The following is a 27,662-nucleotide window of genomic DNA, read 5'->3' on the forward strand; positions in this document are numbered from 1 at the left end:
GTGGGTGGATCACTTGAGGTCAGGAGTTCGAGGCCAGGCTGGCCAACATGGTGAAGCCCCGTCTCTGCTAACAATACAAAAATTAGCCGGATGCGGTGACGTGGACCTGTCATCCCAGCTGTTCAGGAGGCTGAGGCAGGAGAATCACCTGAACCCGGGAGGCAGAGGTTGCAGTGAGCCAATCACGCCACCATACTGCAGCCTGGACGACAGAGCGAGAAAATGTCTCAGAAAAAAAAAAAAAAAAAAAAGGCAGTTACTGGAAGGAGTTACCGTCATCACAGATCACTATTCCTATTTCTCAAGTTTCCACCGACTCCACCTCTCCCCTCAAGGCCAGTCTTGGGCATGCCTTGCCTTTAGATGGCACTTCTGGGCAATCTAACGTGCCCAACAGGAGAGCCTGGTTTGTTAAACGGGAGAGCCTTATCCTGTGAATATCAGTGCACTATCCAGAACAGACTCTCTGTGGTCTCAGAGGCAGTCCCCAGGTACCTAAGAAGTTTGGCAAAGCGAACGCACTTCTCAAGGTGCCGAAGCCACTCGGTGGACCCCAGTCTTAGGAGACACCAGACAGGGCCGTAGGGACAGGTGCTGACTCCAGAACGACACAGATTCAGTTCCTAACTCAGTATTTCCTGTGTGGCCTTGACAGGTCTCTTAATTTCTTAAATTTCTTGGTCATAAAAAAATCAAAAGAAAAGTGAACCTTGAGGCCATTATGCCAGGTGAAATACGCCAGTCACAAAAAAAGACAAATACCGAATGATTCCACCTGTATGAAGTATCTAGAGGAGCCAACTTCAGAGAGACAGAAAGTGCCATGGTGACTGCCAGGGACGAGGGGAGGAGGGAAATACGAAGTTGTTGTTAAATAAGTACAGAGTTTTGGTTTTGCAAGATGAAAACATTCTGGGGATTAATTGCACAACCACATAAATGTCCTTGACACTACTGAAAAGTATGCTAATGGTTAAGATGGTAAATTTTATGCTTTGCGTATTTTACCACGATTTAAAATATGTTAAAAATTTTTGAAAGAAAGGAAGGGAATTTAGCTAATGCTTCCTTTGCAAGGTTGTTTTGAGGATTCGAGGTAAAATGCCAGAGTAAAAAGTAGATGGTGGCCGGGCGCAGTGGCTCACACCTATAATCCCAACACTTGGTGAGACCAAGGCAGGCAGATCACTTGAGGTCAGGAGTTTGACACCAGCCTGGGCAACTTAACAAGACCCCCATCTCCATAAAAAATACAAAAGTTAGCTGGGCGTGGCAGTGTGCCTGTAGTCCCAGCCACTTGGGAGGCTGAGGCAGGAGGATCGCTTGAGTCCAGGAGGTAGAGGTTGCAGTGAGCTATGATTGCACCACTGCACCCCAGCCTAGGTGACAGAGTGAGACCCTATCTCAAAAAAAAAAAAAAAACAGAAGTAGATGCCTAAATAAATGTTAGTTCCGTAGCTGCTGAAGAAGCACAGGTTTTGGGGGAACTGTAAAGTCCTGCCTTCAGGAAAGGGTGGTGAGGGGTAGAGGCGAGTTCTCACCAACAACTCAGCTAGAGTTTATAGCCTGATACGGCTGTATTAATAGAAATACATTTTCTAGAATGAAGGAGGTGGTGATTCTGCTCATTGGCAGCAATGAGTCCATGCCTAGGAAATTCCTTTTATAAAATTTATTTTTCTTCTTTGAAATGGAATTTTACTCTTGTCATCTAGGCTGGAGTGCAATGGCACGATCTCAGCTCACTGCAACCTCCGCCTCCTGGGTTCAAGCGATTCTCCTGCCTCAGCCTCCCAAGTAGCTGGGATTATAGGCACCCACCACCACACCTGGCTAATTTTTGTATTTTTAGTAGAGACAGGGTTTCACCGTGTTGGTCAGGCTGGTCTCGAACTCCTGACCTCAGGTGATCTGCCCTCCTTGGCCTCCTAAAGTGCTGGGGTTACAGGCGTGAGCCACCACGCCCGGCCAGAAATTCCATTTTAGACTGGAAGCCACACTGTAAGGAAAACAGCTCCTTGGAGTGCGTTCAGACACGACTCCATGGCCAGGACAGGGAGGGGCTCTACCATAAAAGGAACTAGGGGGTTCGGAGACGTTCCTAATCTTGGGGTAGCAGGGAAAGACAGCAGCACCACTGGACAGCAGGAGCAAGAGGAATAATTTCAGGAATCTGGGACACAAAAAGATAAGGGGGAAGGGTCATGGGGGCATTTGTGGGTTCTGTCCTTGTAGTTCTCAAGAGCCGACCAGAAAGAAAGGCCAGGGGACGGAGCCAGGCTTTTTCTGAGAGACCCCTGTAGACCCCAGCCTAGCATAGAGGCTGGCGATAGGAAACTTTTTTGTTTTTGCTTCTGAGACAGTCTTGCTCTGTTGCCGAGGCTGGAGTGCAGTGGCACAATCTTGGCTCACTGCAACCTCCCGCTCCTGGGTTGAAGTGATTCTCCAGCCTCAGCCTCCCGAGTAGCTGAGACTACAGGCATATGGCACCACACACGGCTAATTTTCATATTTTTAGTAGCGATAACTCCTGGGTTCAAGCGATCTGCCCACCTCGGCCTCCCAAAGTGCTGAGATTACAGGCACATGCCACCACACCCAGCTAATTATTGTGTTTTTAGTAGAGACGGGGTTTTGCCATGTTTGCCCAAGCTGCTCTTGAACTCCTGGGCTCAAACGATCCACCCACCTCCGCCTCCCAAAGTTCTAGGATTACAGGCGTGAGCCACCATGCCCAGCCAGGAAGCTTATTCCCAATGGAGCTCCTCTCCAGTCTGGCTCTCCAGAGTTGCCACGCTGAAAGACGCTTGCTCTGGAGAGAGTGAGCTGCCAGTCACCAGAGCTATGCAAGCAGATTCGGGCCAGCCCTCCCACAGAGCATGAGATGGGGAATCATGCACAGAGTGGACCGAAGGAGGGATTGAACAAGAAGGCTCAAAGGGTCCCTTTTGACCCTGAAGTCTAGGATTTCGTGAAGCTACAGGTGGACCCATTGGCATGAGAAGCATCCAGGGAGGAAAGATGTAAGCCCTGGCATATCGAGAGAATATTTCCAGCAGGAAAAGAAGTGGAAGGTTAAATGAAAGCCAGAGAAGGGAACATTGGCCTGGGCCATCAACTAAGAAAAAAGCTGCCAGAGCCAGGCATGGTGGCGGCAGCGCCTATAGTACTAGCACTTGGAGAGGCCGAGGCAGGAGCATCACTTGAGCCCACAAGTTTGAGACCAGCCTGGGCAACATAGTGAGACTTTTTTCTCTACAAAAAAGTTTTTAAAAAAAAGCCAGGTATGGTGGTGTGCACCTGTGGTCCCAGCTAACCCAGGAGGCTGGGGTGGGAGGATCTCTTGGGCCCGGGAGTTCAAAACCAACACCAGAGATGCGGGTCGGAGAGTGGGCTGGTAGGACGGGACCTGGCCAGGCCTGTGGGTCTGAGTGTGAAGGATTCATCCTGGGAGCAGTGAAGACTCGTAGGCGGGATTGAGACATCAGGTTTGAGTTCTAGAAGGATCTTTCTGGCTATACATTGGAGAACAGATGGGAGTGGAAAGACCAGAAGCCAGGAGAGCTGTGGGAGGCTATTGTGACAGTACGGGGAGAGATGGCATGGGCCTGAGCCGAGGCCATCGCTGCGGAGGTGAGCTGGAGGCAGGCTGGGCAGGAAGAGGAGGGCGCAGACGCGGTCCCACACTGGTGCAGGTGGCAGGCATCTGGACCAACGCCTTTCCCATCAGGAAACCCCCAGGAGGAGCAATTTACTAGCTCACTGGCATACAACATTCGTTTTCCCTAGGTGTGTAGTTAGAATGTTCTACGGAGACCTGAAGCTCTCTTTTATTGCTAAAGCACTGTGCTCCTGTTATAGAGAAGTAGCAGAGCAGTCGGCACCTGTCAATTACATCCAAGCCTCATTCACACCTGTTTGTTGAACATCAGAGCACTAGCATAAATCCTTACTGTCCCAATTGGTGACAGTAAAGGTTCAGAACTCTTGAGACTTCACGGTAAATAAGAAGCCACAGCTTTGCACTTTGAACTGTGTGTGAAACCCCGTCCTGGGGCTTTCAGCAATTCACAGCTTTTTTGCAGTGAAAGAAAGTGGCCCGCCCACTGCCCCTCCGGGGCCTCCTTTCTGAGCAGTGGTGATCCGAGTTGCTGGTGGGCCTGGGTCTCAAACTCCTGGGCTCAAGCTATCCTCTTGCCTTGGCCTACCAAAGTACTGGGATTACAGGCATGAGCCACTGCGCCCGGCTTTGAAACCAGCATTTCTTTACTACCTACGAGGCCTGCTCAGAGTCGGTGCTCAAAAAGATATACTTAATGAATATGGGCTTTGACACCCAGGCTGGAGTGCAGTGGCATGTTCTCGTAGCCCACTGGGGCTGGGAGGGAGTCATTGAAGTGAGCTGCTCTTCTCCTGTTCACCTGCCTGGTGTTTATGTCACAAGACTGCCCTAGTGGAGGACCCTCCAGGTTGAGGTTAGGGGTTGGAAACCACAGCTGACCCTCACCACGGAGAGTGGGACTGCACGAAAGCCTTGGCCACTGGTGCAGCATCAGCGTTGGACATGTGGTGGTCAGCATTTGGTCTCCAGCTGTGGTAGATGTTCCTGACCTCCTTCCTGCAGAGTCACTGACATGGGGTTACCTCTGGGAGTCGAGATGTTCGCTGTAATTGCATGCTGGGGGTAGGTTAGCAGGGCCTCAGCCCATCATCAGCTCCTGGGTCTACTTTGTTCCTTGGGGGACTTGCTCATCTCTGGTGTCCTCAAGCCTGAGTTTTAATGGCCATGCAAGCAGAGAACAAGAGACAAAACCTGGGGCCAAGAAGGGGGTGGAAGATTGGATCAGAGACCACCCCCCTCCCCTGCCATATAAAACCAGAGACTTCAAAGGCCACACTCTGAAAGTGTAAACTGGCGGGGTGGGGGAAGGAATCTGCCCTTAAAGGGGAGATGGTGAGGGTTCTCTCTTGTTGGTTCCAGGGGGAGAAGAAAATGAGCCTCCCAAGAGAATTCCTAACCACAACCACCTCTCCACAGGCCTGGGGCCACGTTTCGCATGAGACCCCCCAGCCCTCTCCCCACACCTTCGCCCCACCAGGCTGCAGCTGGCCCAAGGCCCTGTCTTTATCCTCTGCAAGCCCACCCCTCTCTGTGTCCTTCCCGTGATGCCTCACCACGTTTTATGAGTCAAATTTTTCAGATTTTAGAGCTCTGGAAATAGCTGTCTACATCCTGTATTCACATCCCAGTCAGGGGCACTGCGGTTAGGGGAAAGCATTTTTTTTTTTTTTTTTTGAGATGGAGTCTCGCCCTGTGACCCAGGCTGGAGTGCAGTGGTGTGATACCGGCTCACTGCACCCTCCCCCTCCCGGGTTCAAGCAATTCTCATGCCTCAGTCTCCTAAGTAGCCGCGACTACAGGTGCACACCCCCATACCCGGCTAATTTTTGTATTTTTAGTAGAGACAGGGTTTCACCATGTTGACCAGGCTGGTCTCAAACCCCTGACCTCAAGTGATCTGCCCACCTCAGCCTCGCAAAGTTCTGGGATTAACAGGCGTGAGCCACTGCACCCAGCAAAAGCATTTACTTACCATACTTCCTGGGGCCTTTCAGGGACCCTTGAGGGATGGGCAGGGGTTGGGGGGCCCGTGGAACTTCCTCTAGGATGAGGTGACCTCGTGGACCCCTGGTTCTGGCTCTCCTTCCCCAAATCACCCAGTGAGGAATATGACACCAGCCCAGGGAGCAGAAAAGCCTCCTTCACCTTCCCCAGAGACATAAAGCTCCCCTGGGTCTCACAGTGGAAACCATCCCTGTATTTGCTGGCTTGACTCTAACAGGAAGAATTCCTGAGACATGGTGTCGCTGGCTGCTTGCTACCTCCCAGGTGACTGCTGAGGGGAGGCAGAGTTTAACCTGATGCCAGCTAAGAGTAATTTCCCCCAAAAGGGTCTTCCATTTTGAGATGAGGAGTATGTGAGGTGTGCCTGGGGCCACACATGCCAGGGACCTTCATGACAATGTCCTGGACACCATCACCAGGTGACGGGCATCGCCAGGTGAGCCCTGTGGCCGCCAGTCCCCTTGCCGGGTGGCTGTTTTCTGCCATCGTGGTCTGGGTTACCACCGATATGCAAGCAGTATCCTCCTCGCCCCCATGTTTCTAGCATCTACTCTGACTTCTCAGCAAGTGACAGAGAATAGGCAAGAAACAGCAAGAAAGATCTCCCGGGACAGTGCTCAGGCTCGGCAAGGGGCCGTTCTCATGGTGGGGCAGACACAAAAGTAGAACGAGGGCTCCCAGTGGCCCTGCCTCTGCAGGGACACAGGAGGAAACAGGAGCCCAGCAGTGACCACAGGGAAGTGATGTCTCAGGGCAGCCACCGCTCTTGCGTCTGGGGTTCCGGATCTAGAAACAGCTACAGCTGGTTGAACAGGGGTCTTCAGGAAGACGCCAGAGCCTCAAAACCAGTGTCACCGCGTGCCGACCCAGCACAGGGCCCCCTTCTCCCTGCCTCAGCTGCCAACGATGGGCTATACTTACTTCTCAGCTCCTGAAACGAATTCATCCCAGCTCCAGATCAGCGTCTGTTTCCCTGTTCCTTCCTTTCACTGCCATTAGGCCTGTTTTTAGTTTGAATTCTCCTGTTTCGTGGATGTCTCACCGCACAAACCACCTCGACGCTTCGTTTTGTGAGTTTTGTATTTTTTTCGACGTCCTCAGGACAGAAATCCTGAATAACTATGTGATCAGAAAGTTGCATGAAAGTAACGAAGTCAAACCAAAAGTGATAGAAGTCTGACCACCGTGACCGCCAACAGACAGGCCACAGAGAGACAGTCCGTGAACTTGGAAACTGATTGCAAGTGTAAATGCTCCACAGAAATTATGCAATCAGGCTGCGCTCAGTGGCTCACACCTATAATCCCAGCACTTTGGGAGGCCGAGGCGGGCAGATCACTTGAGGTCGGGAGTTCAAGACCAGCCTGGCCAACATGGTGAAACCCTGTCTCTACAAAAAATACAAAAATTAGCTGGGCATGGTGGTGGGCGTCTGTAATCCCAGCTACTCAGGAGGCTGAGGTGGGAGAATCACTTGATCCTGGGAGACGGAGGTTGCAATGAGCCAAAGTCACACCGCTGCACTCCAGCCTGGGCAACAGGGTGAGACTCTGTATCAAAAATAAAGAAAGAAAGAAAAAAACAGAAAGGAAAGAAAAAAATTATGCAATCAGAAATTGAAATCATCAACAGCTAGATCCCTTCTTTCGTGAACCATCACCCTGTGATGAGATGGTATCCACTCTGAACGGCTAAATGCCCGCTTGAGACCACCTAGGCTCCCGGGGACACCTTGTAACCAGATGCCCGGGACTTCCCCAGCGCTGGCCGTTCCAGAACACTTCAGAGCCAGTGTTACAAGTCAGGGTGGTGAGGCCACCTCCTTGGCTGCCACCAGAACAGCTTCTCCACTAGGCTAAGAAATAGGTTTTCTAGCCCAAGAGACCAGAAGAAATATCTCCAAATACATCTTATCCCAAGAGTTGAACTGACCAGCAAGGGAGGTGTAAGCTCTTCAGTGATTTGACGTGATCATCAGAAACACTTGGCGTGACCCATCTGGAAATAAACTGGGAAAAATCTTTTTTGTTGAAGAGGACATTTTTCTGTAGTCTTAATAGTTGATTAGGCCGGGTGCAGTGGCTCACACCTGTAATCCCAGCTCTTTGGGAGGCCAAGGCGGGTAGATCACCTGAGGTCAGGAGTTCAAGACCAGCCTGGCCAGCATGGCAAAACCCCGTCTCTATAAAAAATACAAAAATGAGTCGGGCGTGGCAGTGCGTGTCTGTAATCCTAGCTACTCGAGAGGCTGATGCAGGAGAATCGCTTGAACCCGGGAGGCGGAGGTTGCAGTTAACTGAGATCACACCACTGCACTCCAGCCTGGGCAACAGAGTAAGATTCCATCTCAGGAAAAAAAAAACAAAAAACAGTTAATTAATTAGCATGAACCAGAAATCACCTCTACAGTCCTGGACATACAGGTCAGCTTACCACCTTCCTGATGGCTGGTTCTAGATTCAGTGTGGACGAGAGATAGTGATAGAGGTGACCTGCTTGGGCCTAGACAGACCCAGCCAGGCACCACATGAATTCAACTGAATGTAATTCCAAGAGGTCCTGGAGAGGCAAGGCAGGCGGCCACCAGCACCACCCTGGGCAGATGGAACTGCCATTAGAAATATCCTAAATTGACTGGGCATGGTGGCTCATGCCTGTAATCCCAGCACTTTGGGAGGCCGAGGCAGGCGGATCATCTGAGGTCAGGAGTTTGAGACCAGCCTGGCCAACATGTGAAATCCCATCTCTACTCAAAACGTAAAAATTAGCCAGGCATGGTGGGCACCTGTAATTCCAGCTACTCGGGAGGCTGAGGCAGGAGAATCGCTTGAACCCAAGAGGTGGAGGCTGCAGTGAGCCAAGATCATGCCACTGCACTCCAGCCTAGGCAACAGAGCGAGGCTCCGTCTAAAAAAAAAAAAAAAAAAAATCCTAATTTGTCTGTATGCAGGGCAAATAAATTCAATGCTGTTGCCACAGAATTGCTTAAAGCTGCCAAAGCCACTCCTCCTAGAACTAGATTAATCAGCCAGTTCCAGGGCAGGCCAACTTCTTGTTTGTCTTTCTGAGTCCTTTCTCAGCCATTGTTAGCCACACGCTGCCATGCCACAGAATAAGAAAACATACGATGGAAACGCTGCTTGGCCAGGCTTTGCTTTGCTTTTTTTTTTTTTTTTTTTTTTTTTTTGAGATGTAGTTTTGCTCTTGTTGCCCAGGCTAGAGTGCAATGGCGTGATCTCTGCTCACCGCAAACCTCCACCTCCTGGGTTCAAGTGATTCTTCTGCCTCAGTCTCCCGAGTAGCTGGGATTACCAGCATGCACCACCACGCCCGGCTAATTTTGTATTTTTAGTAGAGACAGGGTTTCTCCATGTTGGTCAGGCTGGTCTCGAACTCCCGATCTCAGGTGATCTGCCCACTTCAGCCTCCCAAAGTGCTGGGATTATAGGCATGAGCCACCGCACCTGGCCAATTTTTTGTATTTTTGGTAGAGACACGGTTTCACTATGTTGACCAGGCTGGTCTCGAACTCCTGACCTCAGATGATCCACCCGCCTCGGCTTCCCAAAGTGCCAGGATTACAGGCGTGAGCCACCACGCCCAGCCTTTGGCCAGGCTTTTCCGATTGAATGTTTCTAGCAGTGGATTGTAAGTCTGGGAGGAAGAAGCAAAACTCACCTCAGCCCACGTGTCCCATGTCATTCACCACCGTCTCCCACCTGTCTTAGAACTGTGCCTCAGTCCTAAGTATTAAGCCGGCACAAGGCCATTCACAAATGACCTCTGCCTGAGTTCTGTGTCCCGGGCACTTCCATGGCTAGGGACCGTGTTCCCATTTTACAGATAGGAAGGCGGCAGCTCAGTGAGTTTGGGTAACTTGCCATGGTATGTCTTTTCCCAGACACCCTGTCGGGTGGCGGGCACTGGGGTGACCTGTCCTCGTCATCCAGTGGGAAATCCCCATTTGCTGTCTGGGGGTGGTGTTTTCCTTGTTCAGGAATTGCAGGCAAATGATGGAAAAAGTCCACTCATTTGTCCCGCGGCCCCCAGCACTGGTCTATGCCATCCTCCTGCCTACGTCCTCGGATTGGCCTGGTTGGCTGAAAATGCCAGGATCAGCATTCAAAACACTTTGCCCAGTGAAGGGTTAAATATGTTGAAATAAGCCCAGCCTTTACAAAAGCAGTGGCATTTGCATCCTGTGCGTTTATGGAAATCCTTTGCTGAAGAAAAACAACCACAACATTGTTTGTGCGTGTTTTTAGGAAGAGAATGGCCAAAGTGTCTTTAATTCATTGTTTACCCGTGAGAATTACTCCCAGGAGTAATCCCGCAATAAAATCTTCTTGGTCTATGAGAATAGAAAGAAATTGAATCAAAAGACTCGATTTCCACTTGTATTTATTCAGTCTGGGAAATTCAGTGGGCCGGAGTATTAGTATCAGCAGGGGATTCCTTTGCTCCTAGCGTTAAATTACTGTCATAATCGCTCAATTATTTCTTCCTTGTAGTGTTTAAAATAAAAATCCATCACATTCTGTGTTTTTTTTCCTAGCATTTATTAGGTTGAGTGTTTAGGAAAATCAATTATAGTCAGTCAGGCATGAATTGATGAATGTTCTTGTAATAATTGTCAGTTGTTAAACTGAATGTACTTTCTCTTTCACCCCGTTTCGTTTCCTTCAGAGGGCAGAGGTGGCTCAGAGAGAGGCGGAGACCTTAAGGGAACAGCTCTCATCGGCCAATCACTCCCTCCAGCTGGCCTCACAGATCCAGAAGGCACCAGACGTGGTGGGTAGCCCCAGCCCCATGGGGGACTGTCCCCGCCTGGCCTCTGCACCTTCGAGTTACAGCCACTTGCTCCTTTTTGTTTTCAGCATCTCTTTGGGAATCACGTTTTAACCAGTACTGCTTTCTCAGTGGGGTTTGCTTTGACCAACTGGGGGCTGGAGCTTGTTAAAGTCAAAGGAAGACCTTTGCTAACTGTGCGTGGGTGGGCTGAGGCCAGCGTGGCATCCATCCAGGGCCGAGGTGGAGGCTGCGCAGACACAGTCACGATGCCCCAGCCAGGCCTGGGGTGTGATTGCTGGCGTGCGGGTGGAGACCCAAACCAGGAGCCTCTCCAGAATGACACGGAGAAATTGAGGGTTTCCACTGTGCCCTTCCAAGATGAGGAACAGTTCAGGATGAGCTGGGAGGGTAGAGGTGGGCAGGCAGAGAGGGAATAAAATAACATTCTGCACCGAGTTTATAGAGCAGAAAGAGTGGGTATCACACCACTTTTTTGCAGCTTGCTTTTTCTGAAATTAGCGCAAATGGCTCTTAGCCCAAACATTCCCAGCCGATCAAGGTGGCTTTGAACTACGGGTTTCCAGACTCTCTTTCAATGCTGTGTAGGGACAAGGAACAGCATAGGAGCTAAGACCTTGGGTGTTGGAGCCGTAGCCCCCAGTGCAGACCCCAGCTCTGCAGTCTGGTGGTGGGGACAAGGAGCTTAACATCCCTGAGTCTCCGTTTCCCCGTCTGTAAACTGGGGGATTGATGCGGAAGTTATTATGAGCAAATAACTTAGAGCAAAGCTGGACACGTAATAAGACTAAGTAAACCTTAGCAGTAATTCTAGTTGTAGTTGGCACCGTTATCTCTGATCCCACAGTTTTGGGTTGTTATTTTTTATTAAGACAAGGTCTCTCTCTGTCGCCCAGGCTGGAGTGCAGTGGCGCGATCTTGGCTCACTGCAGCCTCCCACCTCCCAGGCTCAAGGGATCCTCCCAGCTTAACCTCCCGAGTAGCTGGAACTGCAGGCACACACCACCACACCTGACTGATTTTGGTATTTTTTGTAGGGACAAGGTTTTGTCATGTTGCCCAGGCTGGTCTCAAACTCCTGGACTTAAGTGATCCTCCTGCCTCGGCCTCCCAGAGTGCTGGGATTACAGGCACGAGCCACCACGCCTAGCCTGATCCCTCAATTTCTAGCACATAATTTCATCACTAGTTCACTTACAAACCTCAGTTTTCCCATGTGTAAAATAGGAATTAAGTGACCACAAGGCCCCTCTAAGGAGCCCTCATCCTAAGGTTACAATGAGTACATATCAGTTGTAGGAGTCCTTTTATTCAACAGTGACTCTGTCGAGTCCTTGCTGTATGCCAGGGCCTGTAGTGGACACCTGAAGAACCATAAGGAGTAAGATGAGGCTGGTTGCAGAGAGTACAGAAAATCATTATTTCCACCTAATCTGTGAAACGGTACCATTATTTCTTTTTTTTTTTTTTTTTTTTGAGACAGAGTCTTGCTCTGTCACCCAGGCTGGAATGCACTGGTGCGATCATAGCTCACTGCAGCCTCAAACAATTTTCCCACCTCAGCCTCCCAAGTAGCTGGAGTTGCAGGCGCATACCACCACGCCCAGCTAAGTTTTGTATTATTTGTAGAGATGGGGTTTTGCCACATTGCCCAGGCTGGTCTTGAACTCCTGTCCTCAGGTTATCCACCTCCCAAAGTGCTGGGGTTACAGGCGTGAGCCACTGTGGGATCTCACTAGGTCACCCAGGCTGGAATGCAGTGGAGTGATCGTGGCTCGCTGTAGCCTTGACCTCCTGGGCTCAAGCAATCCTCCCACCTCAGCCTCCCAAAGTGCTGGGATTACAAGCATGAGTCATCATTCCTGGCCCTATTTTTTTATATAGATGAAGAAACAAAAGCTCCATGAATGTAAACACCTTTTCCCAAAGCACAGTCAATCTAATGGCTGAGCTAAGACCTGAGTTGGGCCTTCTGTCACCCCAGACTGTGGCTTTTAAATTATTCCCCAGGAATGAATCTAGATCAAGGTATTAAGACTCCCTTCTAAGAATAGATTTTAGCTTTCTTTTTAAAATTAACATTAAATAAAACATTTATTGCTGGGGGCAGTGGCTCATGCCTGTAATCCCAGCCCTTTGGGGAGCTGAAGCAGGAGGATCACTTGAGGCCAGGAGTTTGAGACTGGCCAGGGAAAAATATCAAGACCCCATCTCTACAAAAATTTTAAAATTAGCTGGGCATGGCGGCATGTGCCTGTAGTCCCAGCTACTCAGGAGGCCGAGGCAGGAGAATTGCCTGAACCCAAGAGGCAGAGGCTGCAGTGAGTTATGATCGTGCCACTGTGCTCCATCCTTGGCAACAGAGAGAAACCCTGTCTCCAAAAAAGTAAATATGAGACTGGGTGTGGTGGCACACACCTGTAATCCTAGCACTTTGGGAGGCCAAGGTGGGCGGATCACCTGAGGTCAGGAGTTTGAGACCAGCCTGGCCAATGTGGCGAGAACCTGTTTCTACTAAAAATAGAAGAATTAGCTGGGCGTGATGGTGGGCACCTGTAATCCCAGCTACTCAGGAGGCTGAGGTAGGAGAATCGCTTGAACCTTGGAGGCACAGGTTGCAGTGAGCCAAGATCATGCCACTGCATTCCAGCCTGGGCGACAGCAAGACTCCATCTCAAAAAAAAAAAAAAAAAAAAAGCAGTTATGATTGAAGTGTTTCTGGATATAGAGATACAGAGAAAAGATTTGCATTGAGCAGGCCATCACGTCCTTCATACTTCATGGACTCTGGACCTTAATTTTAACTGAATGTCCCCTTGGCTCTGTTACAGTTCCTTCCTCTAAGTTTAGACAAACTGGATGCAGTACCTTGGCCAGGGTGGGAGGCAGCCTTCAGGACGGGGTCAGCAGCTTCCCCTGGCCCCTGGGGTCCCGCTTGGTTCTGCAAAGGAAGCCATCCATTCTCATGTGTCTACACGGGGCCCCTGAGCTCAGTGTTTTGGTTGAAAAGAATTCTGGCACTATCCTGGACTGCAGCAACCAAAACATTTCAGAAGGAAATGAATGTTTTTGCAGGTAGAGTCCGTTGTGGATCCTAGGGGCGCTTAAACACTTCATCATCGGTTAAGTGCTGTGTTTACATGGCACCGGTTCAGTCTCCCCAGAGCAGCCCCGTGGGGCTCCCCACGGGCGTGTATTCCCACATAGCCAGTGGGTTCCAGCTGCAGCCAGTTGGGGAGCAAACATAGGAAACTGGGCCAGCGGAAAAATGGTCTGTTGGGCTTGGCTGGCAGAATGCAGCAGAGAAACAGTGGAGTCTGTAGATCTAGCAAAGGCCAAAACCCATCCATTGGGTATCCCAGTGGAATCCCCAATTCTAGAAGGTGAGCAGTCGCTAAGTGAGCTGCTGGCCCAAGTTTGCAGCCATGCTTGGCTTTGCATAGTTTTGTTTGTTTGTTTGTTTTTTAATGAGACGTAGCCCCACTCTGTCACCCAGGCTGGAGTGCGGTGGCGCAATCTGGGCTCACTGCAACCTCTGCTCCTGGGTTTAACCAATTCTGTCTTAGCCTTCCGAATAGCTGGGATTACAGGTGTGCGCCACCATACCTGGCTAGTTTTTATATTTTTGGTAGAGTTGGAGTTTCACCATGTTTGTCAGGCTGGTCTTAAACTCCTCACCTCAGGTAATCCGCCCACCTCAGCCTCCCAAAGTGCTGGGATTACAGGCGTGAGCCACCGCACCCAGCCTCCCTAAAGCTTTGAAGGCCACCTCTTCCTCTTTCTGATTTCCTCTCTAGCTTTTGCCCATGTTTCTCCCAGCCATCACCCTATGGACTGACAGGCCGCTGCTTCTCATCCAGGCCCGCTGGATTGCTCCCCAAGCCCCTCTCCATTTCTTTCTTCGTTCTCCCTTGTGTCCTTGTGATGGGATAACTGGGAGTGCCCACTGTGTTGAGATGGAGTGAGCCACAGTTTCAGATAAAGGAAGGATGGGCCAGGCGCAGTGGCTCACACCCATAATCCCAGCACTTTGGGAGACCAAGGCAGGCGGATCACAAGTTCAGGAGTTCGAGACCAGCCTCGCCAAAATGGCAAAATCCCATCTCTACTAAAACTATAAAAATTTGCCTTTGCTAGGCATGGTGGCATGTGCCTATAATCCCAACTACTCAGGAGGCTGAGACAGGAGAATCGCTTGAACCTGGGAGGCAGAGGTTGCAGTGAGCTGAGATGACACCACTGCACTCCAGCCTGGGTGACAGAGCAAGACTCCATCTCAAAAAATAAAAACAAAAACAAAAAAAAAACAGATAAAGGAAGGATGGTCATGTCTGTGTCATTTCCAAGGTCTTACTGCTTTGGGGTTCATTTTCGCCTCGTTTAGTTCATGCGAGACAGCGATGATTTTTTGCTATTTTATGAAGGAGGAGTTTGTGGCTTGAGCTCCTGGGAGTTGGCCAATGTGGCCAAGCTCTTGTGGCCACGCCCAGCAGGGCGCAGGAGTTGAGCCCTCGACCACCCGCTGCCCGGTCCCCACTCTGGGTCCAGGGACAGCACTGAAATCCACACCTTTGACCCGTGTCCTTAGAAGCACCTGTCCCAGATACATTCACTTTGACTTGCCCCTCGTAAAATCCATGTTCCCTTGGCTGGTTTTACTGACCCTTTTCGTAAAAGCCCTTTAATCAGTGTCTATGGCCAGCACCCTTCAGGGTGGAAGATTAAGATGAGGATGTGATATAGCATGATTCAACCTGTGCCCAGACTGACCTCCCTACATGTCACTTCTGCCATGTCCCCTCCTTGCTCCAGAGCTGGCAGGGACTCCCCAGGGCTGCCACCACACATCCAGGCACCTCTGGCCACCCCTGGCCACCCCTGGCAACCGTCACTCCTCCAGCCCTGCCCCACACTCCTGCCAGCCTCTGCACCTGCCTGCATGTCCTCCGCCCTTCCCCGGCACCCACCCTGAGATGGAGCCCCCTTTCCTTCCGACAAGGTCCCGCCAGCCCTCCCAAGGCCCACCCATTCCCCCTTCCTGTGGCTCAGGCCCACGTGCCGCTGTCCTGGTCCTCCTACCCTGGAGGGCTCGTGACGTTGGCCCTGCCCGGCGTTATTCAGAGCAGTGCTTTCCAGACTCCCTGTGATGGACAGTTTTGTTTTGTTTTTTAAATTTCCAGTCTGTGGCAGACTGATCGTTTTATATAAAAGACATTTAAAATGTCACCGAAATGCCGAATCGCTATAAAAGTTTCTAAACACTTATTCTCGATTTCTGTAATTGCCTCACTGTGCACCAGCAACAGTTTGCAAATTGGCAATGATCCGTGCAGCTCACGCTGCACAGAATGGGCCTGGACAGCCTGTGCCTGGTAAATAAGCCAACAGGAGATGCTCGCTAGCCCCCCAGGGCCACGCGCACAGCTGTCAGAGGTCAGGAGAACCGAAACACCTCTTTTACAACCTCATACAAATCAAAGAAGCAGGAAGGAGTACCCTCTTTGCACACAAAACTTTACAGACTTAAATGGTAAAGGCCTCATTTTCCCTGAGAGAGATATGAAACATTATTTCCCGAGTGAATGCCTGTCCCCAAATTTGAAAATCCGTGGTGAGCACACGGTGCATGGGATGGCCCAGCTGCACCTGCCAGCCGGGGCCATGGTGCCACCCTTTCCCCACAATACAGGCAAGATCAGGATGTGAAACTGAGCACTTCAGAGGGGACAGCAGCAAGGACAGTGGCTTTCTGTGTTACAGCATGAGCTGCCCCCAGGATTCAGCTGTCATAGACACCATGCAGCTCTGCCCTTTCCACCGCGGTCCCCGTCTGTCATGCCCAGAATTGCATCTGCCCTGCAGAAAAGATTTCAGAATCTTTCAGGAGCCAGGATTCCCTTTTTTTTTTTTTTTTTTTTTGCTTTGACACAGAGTCTTGCTCTGTCACCCAGGCTGGAGGTCAGTGGTGCAATCATGGCCCACTGCAGCCTCAACCTCCCCAAGCTCAAGCCATCCTCCCACCATAGCCTCCTGAGTAGCTGGGACTATAGGCATGCATCACTATGCCTGGCTAATTTTTGTACTTTTTTGTAGAGATGGGTTTTCGCCATGTGGCCCAAGCTGGTCTCGAACTCTTGAGCTCAGTTGATCAACCCACCTCTGCCTCCCAAAGTGCTTAGATTACAGGTGTGAGCCATGGCACCCAGCCCCATGATTACTTTTAAAGCTTGAAAAAAGTACTACTTGAGTCACTGAGAAGTAGAATTACAGATTTGACTTTTTTCTTTTTTTTTTTTTTTTAATACCTTACCTTTTTTCTATTTTGCGTATTTTCCACAATGAGCATTTGGTGAGGTTAAGGGGTGGGTAGCCAGTTTTTTTTTTTAATCAATTATCCTAAGAGTTCTTCAACAAAGGAACACCAAATATACATCTTCCACAACTTTTAATTCTTTTATTAAGGCGGATCACGAGGTCAGGAGATCGAGACCACGGTGAAACCCTGTCTCTACTAAAAATACAAAAAATTAGCCGGGCATGGTGGCGGGCGCCTGTAGTCCCAGCTACTCGGAGAAGCTGAAGCAGGAGAATGGCATGAACCTGGGAGGCGGAGCTTGCAGTGAGCCGAGATTGCGCCACTGCACCCCAGCCTGGGCGACAGAGCGAGACTCCGTCTCAAAAAAAAAAAAAAAAAAATTCTTTTATTAAATAAAATACTGGCCAGGCACAGTGGCTCATGCTTGTAATCCCAGCACTTTGGGAGGCCAAGGTGGGTGGATCACTTGAGGTCAGGAGTTCGAGACCAGCCTGACCAACATAGTGAAACCCCATCTCTACTAAAAATACAAAAATGAGTCAAGTGTGGTGGTGTGCACCTGTAATCCCAGCTACTCAGGGGGCTGAGGCAAGAGAATTGCTTGAACGCAGGAGACGGAGGTTGCAGTGAGCCGAAATTGCGCCACTGCACTCCAGCCTGGGCGACAGACCAAGACTCATCTCAAAAAAAAAAAAAAAAAAAAAAAGAAAGAAAAAGAAAATGCTGACAGAGAGTTTTCAGTTTGTCAGACAATATCTCAGCTTCCGGGTAATTTAACAGAGAATCTCAAGGACCTTGAATCCCACCTTGTGGTGGAAAATCTCGGGGGTTTAGGAGCATTCGAGGGAGGCTTCCTCCTCTGAGCCACCCACTCTGCCGTTCCCCTGCCTGGAGCACTCTTCCCTCTTCCCCAGCGCTCAGCAGCCCCTCCCCACCTCTTCCTCCTCCAGGTCTCTGCTCACACATCACCATCGCAGTGAGTCTTTTCCTGGCCATCTTATTAAACCCCCTGCCTCTCCCAACTCTGACTCTGTGGCCTCAGTTTTAAGTCTCCTTTGACAGTGGTCACCCCACACACTTTTCATTACTAGTAAGTGTATTTTCTGCATCTCACTCACCCTGCCGCATCCCTGCTGGGCTGTAAGCCCTGGGAAGACAGGGACTTTTCTCCTGTTTTTTTTTTGTTGTTTTTTTGAGACAGAGTCTCATGCTGTTGCCCAGGCTGAAGTGCAGTGGTACAATCTCAGCTCAGTGCAACCTCCACCTCCCGAGTTCAAGTGATTCTCCTGCCTCAGCCTCCCGAGAAGCTGGGATTACAGGCCACTACCACGCGCCTATAATTAGCCTAGCTAATTTTTGTATTTTTAGTAGAAACGGGGTTTCACCATGTTGGCCAGGCTGGTCTCGACCTCCTGACCTAAGGTAATCCACCCACCTCGGCCTCCCAAAGTGCTGGGATTACAGGCGTGAGCCACTGCACCCAGCCTGGACTTTTGTCCTTTGATTCACTGCTATATGGTTGGTACATGGTGGGCACTCAGTACATATTTGTCCAGTGAATGAATCCAGGTGGGAGCTAACCACAGGGGGAGGAAGGTGGCATAGGGGAAGTGCAAGCAAGGGCAAGAAGTGACGTCCTGCCATCACCATCCACACACTGACGTCTGTGCAGCTTCTGTCTCCATTGCCAGCACAGGTAGCCCCGAGCACCTGCCTCAAGGCCAGCGCAGTTTTGTCATCTCTTTTCTCCTCCCCAGGAGCAGGCCATAGAGGTGCTGACCCGCTCCAGCCTAGAAGTTGAGTTGGCCGCCAAGGAGCGGGAGATCGCACAGCTGGTGGAGGACGTGCAGAGACTCCAGGCCAGCCTCACCAAGCTGCGGGAGAATTCGGCCAGCCAGATCTCGCAGCTTGAGCAGCAGCTGAGCGCCAAAAACAGCACACTCAAAGTAAGGGGGCTGCGGGGGCCAAGGGTGGCCCAAGGAGGCAGAGCGGGTGGCTGGACACGCGCACACACACACACCCTCTGCCTTTCTGGACTTGATAGCAAGTGTGGCAACCTTGAACCTCTGTAAAGTAGCAACAAGCAGAGTCCCGGAGTCCACGGCAGGGAGACTGGATGTTGAACCCTGCCATCAGCCCTTGTGTAGACAGCATTTCCCTTTTTTTTGGAGTCGGAGTCTCGCTCTGTTGCCCAGGCTGGAGCACAGTGGTATGATCTCGGGTCACTGCAGCCTCCACCTCCCGGGTTCAAGTGATTCTCCTGCCTCAGCCTCCCGAGTAGCTGGGACTACAGGCATCTGCCACCACACCCAGCTAATTTTTGTATTTTTAGTAGAGATGGGGTTTCACCACATTGGCCAGGCTGGTCTTGAACTCCTGACCTCAGGTGATCTGCTCACCTCAGGTTGCCAAAGTGCTGAGATTACAGGTGTGAGCCTCTGCGCCCGGCTCTTTAACCAAGTTTTGCAGGGCATCCTGGCTTTCTGAGGATACCCCCGCAGGAGGACCTGGTGTACTATAACTCCAGCACTTCTGGTGCCTGAGCCAAATGAAACCCCAGAGGTCCATGGAAGTCACATCTGACCTTCTAATCTAAGGGACATTCTCTTGACCAAGCACCATTTCTCTTGACCAAGCCCCTGTCCAGGTGCTGCTTCAGTCCAGGCTCCCTCCCACTAGGCACTCTTGGCTTTTCCATAAATTTCTATCCCAGACGCAGAACCCAGAGCTTTTTCCACATATTAAAAAGTAACGATTATACTTTAGGTATTTACGATCTGTTGAAGCAAGTGTAATTTGAAGAGGGTCCTGGGACCCTTGATTCACAGGCTTCAGAGCCAGGGGAGACTCTAAGAGTTGTCTGTCTTGACAGCAAAGAAGGCAGGACCTTCAGGGCAGGGCTTCAGCCCCGGGCCGGGGGTTCCCCGCTCTGCCCGGGGGCTGCCCGTTCAGGCCCATTCCTTCCCCAACCCGGTACCTCAGTGTTGGGTGGGTGAGGGAATGAGTGGCTGTAAAGTATATTCATTGTATGAATAAAGTGGGTCAGCATTCGTTGTGAACATTTAAAGGAAAGCTTTTTGGTATGAAGTAGTCCTAGGATGTACTTAGGTCCATTTTGTTTTTGTTGTTGTTGTTGTTGTTGTTGTTGTTTTTGAGACGGATTTTCGCTTTTGTCGCCGAGACTAGAATGCAGTGGCGCAGTCTTGGCCCACTGCAACCTCCGCCTCCTGGATTCAAGCAAGTCTCCTGCCTCAGCCTCCTGAGTAACTGGAACTACAGGCATGCGCCACCATGCCAGGCTAAATTTTATATTTTTAGTAGAGGCGGGGTTTCACCATGTTGGCCAGTGTAGACTCAAACTCCTGACCTCAAGTGATCACCAGCCTCGGCCTCCCAAAGTGCTGGGATTACAGGCATGAGCCACTGCCATTTTTTTTTTTCTTTTTTTTTTTTTGGAAACAGAGTCTCACTCACTTGCCCAGACAGGAGTGCAGTGACAGGATCATAGTTCACGGCAGCCTCGAACTCCTGGGCTCAAGCGATCCTCCTGCCTCAGCCTCCAAAGTAACTGGGACCAAAGACGTGCCCCACCACACCCAGCTAGTTTTTTAATTTTTTGTAGAGATGGGATTTCACTGTGTTCCCCAGGCTGGTCTGGGACACCTGGGCTCAAGCAATTCTCCCACCTTGGCTCCCAAAACACTCTGGGATTATAGGCATGAGCCGCTGCACCTGGCCCAATGTCTTTTTTTTTTTTTTAATTGAAATTTTATTTTCGACACATGACCAAATTTATGCCAAAACTCAGTTTCCAGCAAATCTATTGCTGATGCTGATGGCTCCCACGACCCTCCATTGCTCCTTTCTTCTGCCTCTTTGGGGTGAATTTCACCCATTCACTGAGAATTGCCCAGCACTGGGTCCCTTGGAGGAGACAGTCCTGCGGACTTCGGGGATAATGGTTGAATGGTTCCATCTGTCCTCAGCCAGGTCGTTTATTTTTAATTTTATTTTATTTTATTTTATTTTATTTTATTTTATTTTATTTTATTTTATTTTATTTTATTTTATTTTATTTTATTTTATTTTATTTTATTTTATTTGAGACGGAATTTCATTCTGTTGCCCAGGCTAGAGTGCAATGGCACCATCTTGGCTCACTGCAACCTCTGCCTCCCAGGTTCAAGCAATTCTCCTGCCTCGGCCTCCCCAGTAGCTGGGATTACAGGCATGAGCCACCACTTCTGGATAATTTTGTATTTTTAGTAGGAACGGGATTTCTCCATGTTGGTCAGGCTGGTCTCGAACTCCTGACCTCAGGTGATCTACCTGCCTCCGCCTCCCAAATGCCGGGATTACAGGCGTGAGCCACCGTGAGCCGGGTCATTTATTTTGTCACCGCCATTTCTTCCTCTCTCATCAGCTTACTCAATGAGTACCAGGATTCAGTTTTTATTTCTAGATTTAATCTCATTTTCTCATGCTACAGCCATTTCTGACCCCAGCAATGGCATTATTATGAGATAATTTGCCTTTCTCTCCATTGTCGAGTTAAAGGGCGTGACTCAGATACACACCGGCTACAAGAGAGCAAGGCTGTAGACCTCACATTTTTTATTATAGAGCGATTTCTTCCAAATCAGTTAAGGTTTCAATGTTTGCCTTCACAAAAAAATGAAACGCGGTTTTGCAAATTAATGTTCGTTATCTGTATCTTGGGGGAATTGTTTAATACCATGCAGTTAATGAAACAGTTCAGCGATACTTCTTCCAAAATCATTGCTACCTTATCTTCATCTAATCTAATAATCAAAACATATCTTCTAGTAACAAGACTTCTGATTTTAATTATCTTAACTCCTTGTTGCCAGATTTCGCTGATACGAAACCCACATGCAGAAAGCATCTGACTTTACCAAGCCAGGGTTTCCTCTCACCCCAAAGGAATAAGGTTAATTGAATGAGATCCCTTCTGAGGGCTTTTTGTTTTTCCTATTGTGTATAATGTATAGCCTCAAATACAATTATTAGGAAAATATTTTTATGAATAAGACTTCGCAAATTGGCAACCTGATGCTTTTGCCATGGGGAACCCTGACCCCGCAGTCTTGGCTACTCAAAGAACTCCCCTTTACTTACCACGGAGCTGCTTGCTTGCTTTCTTCTTCCTGTCCCCTTCCCCTCTTTCCTCTCTTACGGGGGACCCGCGGACGCACGGTGGGGCCTTGAATTAGGCTGCTGCTTGGGAGAGGAGGCTCCAAGCTCCCAGCTTTGGGCTCAGCTGTTTGGAGTTGCGGGTGGTTTTCCCATGAACACTTGGCAATGGGTCCTTGATCCTTGAGACATGTGCCAGGGTGTTTGGTGACAGTCACTTGGAGAGAGGGCATTTCCCATAAGCAGAAGGCTTATTGGGCAGAATCTTTTGCCCTGAGTTCATTGAATTGTTTCCACCCATACTTTCCAATGATACTTTCTGTAGTTGGATATATTGGAGGACTGACTAATTGGTTTTCTTTCTCTAACCCATTGAAATTCTCCATCTTTCTGCCACTGAGACTTCTCCTCTTCCCTCAAATTTGATTTGTCATTTCACAAGGATACCAGACAGCTACACATCTTCGAGTCTGTCCTGTCCAGGGCTCTACTTTTTCAAGCAAAGTTCCCCATAAGCGCCCCACTATCCACGTGTGTCACGGGACATCGCTAACCTTTAATTAGGCTTGGAAACAGACGCAGAAGTGGAAGATGTTTCCTCCTGCCTAATCTGACAAGTGCTTAAGCATAGTGCCACTTGTAAAAAAGAACTCTGTTTTTGCAATTAATGAAATAGCCCGACCGCCGTGACAAGGCTGCTTTTTGATAACTCTCTATTCTGTAGTCTTCTGTTGGAATGCTTTAATATAGAGGCAGTATAATTAGCTAGTCAACTGCACTGTACTTGCTATAGCACAGAAGATAATGCTACCAATAGCTTTGATTTAAAATAGATATTTATAAGAAAGGCTAACTAAAAGAACACCAATCTCCCAGAAGGAGAAATTATATTTTTCTAAAGATGCATTAAAGATCAGTGCTTCCCACTGGGTGGGTGGTCACATGCGTTAGAATCACCTAGGGGTCTTTTTCCAAACTGCTCCTGTTTCCCCACCCCTCACCCCACCTCCTGAGGTTCTGATGGGTCTCATGGAGACACTATGGGATGATGCTGTGTCTCTCGGGGCACTGAGGTGGTATAAAAGAGAGAGGTGGTATAAAACCCGCCATCTCCCCACACCCTCTGGCCTTGGGTGTCTCTCTTTTCATCTTGCATTCTCGGAGCCCAGGAGTTCAAGACCAGCCTGGCCAATGTAGTGAGATCTCATCTCTTTTTTTTTTTTTTTTTTTTTGAGACAGAGTCTTGCTCTGTCTCCCAGGCTGGAGTGCAGTGGTGTGATCTCGGCTCACTACAGCCTCCACCTCCTGGGTTCAGGCAGTTCTTCTGCCTCAGTCTCCCAAGTAGTTGGGATTACAGGCACCTGCCGCCAAGCCCAGCTAATTTTTTGTGTTTTTAGTAGAGACAGAGTTTCACCATGTTGGCCAGGCTGGTCACGAGCTCCTGACCTCAGGTGATCCGCCCGCCTCGGCCTCCCAGAGTGCTAGGAGTACAGGCATGAGCCACCACGCCTGGCCCCATCTCTTAATTTTTTTTTTTTAATGAGCCAGAGTGGTGGCACATGCCCATTGTCCCAGCTACCTGGGAGGCTGGGGAGAGAGGATCATCGGAGCATATACAGCACCCACCCCATTGCTTTGCAGATTTGGACTCACCATCCAGAGTCCAGAGTATCCTTGGGCTCCTCCCCAACTCCCAGCATCAGCAGAACCTAAATTTCCATGCTTGCTGCCTCTCCCTGAGGAACCATGGAGACACATGTCCTCATCTAGGTAGAGTCCTTGTCCAGTAGAAAAGGAGGTGCACGCTGCCCAGGCCTGGACCCCAGAGATGCAGTGTCAGCTAAGGGTCTGTGCCTCAGACCCCTGCCCTGGGCCAGGGGATCCCCATGAGGCCGAAGACTCCCACACCAATTCTAACCTGAGCCAGTCAGACAGCATCACATGGAGGCTGGCCCCATTTATCTGCACCGCAGATGCCATTCTGCCCCCATGGTCAGAATTTTATGGAAAAGAGATATTGTCACCTTGACTGCTGGCTGTGCAACCTGGAAGACACTACCTTTCCCAGGGTCTCTGCCTTAGTCAGACCTGCCAGAGGCCCCTTTGCTGTTTTTTTGAGACAGGGTCTCACTCTGTTGCCCAGGCTAGAGTGCAGTGGCACAATCATAGCTCACTGCAGCCTCGACCTCTCTGGCTCAAGGAATCCTCCCACCTCAGCCTCCCAAGTAGTTGGGACTACAGGCACACGCCACCACACGCGGCTAATTTTTATATCTTTTGTAGAGACGGGGTCTTGCTATGTTGCCCAGGCTGGTGTTGAACTCCTGGGCTCAAGTGATCCTCCCACCTCAGTCTCCCCTAGTGCTGGGGTTACAGGCATGAACCACCATGCCCTGCAGTAGGTAGACATAGTTTATAGATTGAACACCTAATTTGCTAATGCCAAAATAGTTGGCATTGTAAAATTTATTATCATTTAAATCTTAGCCAGGCTTTTAAGAACTTCGAATAGATAATTCTTCTGGCACTTCAGGACCCAGCTGGGGAGCACCAGCTAGGTTTCTGGAGCCATGTGGGCTCCGTGTATCTTTTCCATCCTATTATTACAACAGGCGTGTTTGATTGGCACTTGATCATCCTACATCTCACCACTGTCCTTTGAAAACCCATATTCATTCTGAATCTCCCCATTCTTCAGATGAGAAACGTGAAGCCCAAACAGGCTAAGGTTATCCAAGGTCATAGTCAGCTGGGGTAGGACCAGGTTGGCAGCCAGGTCTCTGACACTTGGCGTTTTCTTACCTGTCTGTGTAAAGCCCACGTGTGTTCCTTAGATTCATGCATTTTATTTTATTTTATTTTATTTTATTTTATTTTGTTTTGTTTTGTTTTATTTTATTTTATTTTATTTTTAAAGACAGGATCTTGCTCTTTTGCCTCAGGATCGAGTACAGTGGCGTGATCATAACTCACTGCAGCCTCAACCTCCAGGGCTTAAGTGATCCTCCCACTTCAGCCTCCCAAGTAGCTGGAACTACAGGTGTGCACCACCACACCCAGTTAATTTTTAAATTTTTGTAGAGACAGGGTCTCCCTGTGTTGCCCCTGCTGGTCTTGAACTCCTAGGCACGAGCAATCCTCCTGCCTCGGCCTCCCAAAGTGCTGGGATTCCAGGCATGACCCACCGCACCCAGCCAGACAAGTGCATTTTTCAGGAAGATGACCAGTTCCCAGATTCTCTTTCCACAGCCTTGGACATGAAGTTACCCTCGACAGCGGGAGCCACTCCAGGGCACATGTGCTCTTTCTCTGTGGCTCTGCTGCAGAATAGCGGGGACCCTGGGAGGTGACAGGCTGAGATCTGGAGACCTTTGCGAACAGAGCCCCTGGAGAAACAGAACCAGAGACTGTCTTCAGATCCAGTGTAGCCAAATTCAACCCCACCTAGCAGGGATGTAGTAGTTGTAGTAACAAGGACAGTAACAGTGCTAGCCACCGTTTACAGAGCACTTTGCCATGTGCCCAGCACTGGCACTAAGCTCTAAGTACCCAATATTTTTTTAATCCTCACCAAAGCACTGTAACATATAAACACGATGCCCATTTTCTAGATAAGGAAACTGAGGCTTGGAGAAGTCAAGTCTGGGTGGGTGGGTGGGTCGGTTGGTTGATTGGTTGATTTATTTATTTATTTAGAGACAGGGTCTCACTCTTTTGCCTAGGGTGGAGTGGCACTATCACGGCTCACTGCAGCCTCCACCTCCCAGACTCAAGTGATCCTCCTGCCCCAGCCCCCTGAGTAGCTGGGACTACGGGCACATGCTAACACACCCAGCTAATGTTGTGGGGTTTTTTGGGGTTTTTTTTTTTTTTTTTTGATAGAGACGGGGTCTTGTTATGTTGTCCTGCTTGTCTTGAACTCCTATGCTCAAGCGAGCTACCACACCTGACCCAAGATGTTGAGGCTTATCTAGGTTCACCTCGCAAGTACATGGTGGAGCCAGGATCTGTTGGACTCTGGAGCCCAGGTTTGCAGAGAGCCCCCGGCTCATCCTGGCCTCTCCGGTGTCTCACTTCCTCCCTGCAGGCAAGTGGGACCGGCCTCAGCTCTGTCAAGATCTGCACTGTAGGACCCCAGAGATTTTTTTCTTTCTTTGGGTAGTCAGACCCATCTGCAAAAGTTTTGCAATCATGAAATCAGATAGCATATGAAATGCTAGGAATAAGCGCAGGTCTAGCATACCACGCGGCCAGTGGTAGCGTGACCTGACAGGAGGAGTGCGTCTTCAGAGACATTGAGAAACTGGCGTGCCTGTTGCCCGTCCCAGGGTCAGAGTCTTTGAAACCGGGCTTTCTGGGAACCCAACAAGGAGTTTCTCATCGAAGAACCGCACTGAGGACAGTTAGTCTTTTCTCCAGACTGGGCATTTTCAGCATCGGAAGCCAATGGGAGCCCTGCGTCTGCAGGTTTTGAAATGTGGCACTCACAGCAGGGTCACTAAAATGGAGACGTCCATGGGACCGGGTTACAGGCGCTCTGCCAGTTGGGAGAAGCGTCACCAAGCAGCCTCCCCTAGGCTCCATCCAGCTTGTCTGCCCAAGACAGGAAACGTCACAGAAGGTTTACAGAAGAGATCTTGGGGACTTCCTAGTTCAACTGACCCTAGGTAGATGGCAGAACCCTCAATGGAAGCTGTTTAGCTCTCAGCAAAAACTCACAGCCAACTAAAATACAGTCGTGTGTCACTTAACAATGAGGCTGCATTCTGAGAAATGCGTCATTAGGTGAATGCGTTGTTGTGCAATCATAGAGTGTACTTGCACAAACCTAGATAGTATATATATATATATATATATGTTTTTTTATTTATGCCTATTTTTCATACAGAAAACCAAATGTCCCAGCACCATTACTGAGCATTAGTCATTTCCCCTGCTTGATCTGCAGTGCCTTTATAAAGGGCCGTATGTCAGCTTGCTCTGTATGTTCTGTTAGAATCTTATGGGACTCAGGTCAGGAGCGGTGGCACAAGCCTGTAACCCCAGCACTTTGGGAGGCCGAGGCGAGTGGATCACCTAGTGTTAGGAGTTCAAGACCAGCCTGGCCAACATTGTGAAACCTCATCTCTACTAAAAATACAAAAATTAGTCACACATTATATGAGCACCTGTAATCCTAGCTACTTGGGGGGCTGAGGCAAGAGAATTGCTTGAACCCGGGAGGCTGAGGTTGCAGTGAACCGAGATCGTGCCACTGCACTCCAGCCTGGGCGACAGAGCGAGACTCCATCTCAAAAAAAAAAGACTCTTATGGGACTTAGGCAGCCTTTGTTGACCAAAGCGTTATGCGGTGCATGGTTGGACATGGATTCCACTCCTAAAACGTTCCGATTAGGGCCAATCACAGGCCTTCAAAGAAGACCTGCAGCCGTGCCCTTAGACAGAAACTGTAATGGGACTTAGCAGTGCTAAGAGTCGCAATATTAAGGCCGGGAACCTGGAATCTCGGCACTTTGAGAGGCCAAAGCAGGAGGATCACTTGAGCCCAGGAGTTCAAGACCAGCCTGGGCAACATAGTGTGACCTCGTCACTACAAAATAACTTTAAAAAAAAAAAGAGTCCCACTGTTGAGGGCCCAGAGTTGCCAACATCTGCACTGGTTTTTTGCTTTGTGCAAACCCTTGAGTAATTGCTGTTATTCCCATTTTACAGATGAGAAGTTTATTAACTTGTCCATAGGCACCCAGCTCATAAGTG

The 27,662-nt window shown here is 49.6% G+C and overlaps 1 protein-coding gene across 6 annotated transcripts in view; it reads left to right on the plus strand.

Annotated features, from left to right (window-relative positions):
• Window positions 1-27,662, plus strand: part of CUX1 (cut like homeobox 1) — a 472,474-nt gene that overhangs the window by 348,191 nt on the left and 96,621 nt on the right. For 5 of the 6 annotated variants that reach the window (XM_032756129.2, XM_032756134.2, XM_032756132.2 and 2 more), the window contains exons 10-11: window positions 10,313-10,417; window positions 18,509-18,697. In XM_032756129.2, coding sequence (XP_032612020.1) covers window positions 10,313-10,417; window positions 18,509-18,697 — 294 coding nt within the window. The remainder of the gene's footprint in view (window positions 1-10,312; window positions 10,418-18,508; window positions 18,698-27,662) is intronic. The other variant, XM_032756133.2, reaches the window with a different exon arrangement.

The sequence above is a fragment of the Hylobates moloch genome, unplaced genomic scaffold, assembly GCF_009828535.3.
Source record: "Hylobates moloch isolate HMO894 unplaced genomic scaffold, HMol_V3 SCAFFOLD_1, whole genome shotgun sequence".
NCBI lineage: Eukaryota > Metazoa > Chordata > Mammalia > Primates > Hylobatidae > Hylobates > Hylobates moloch.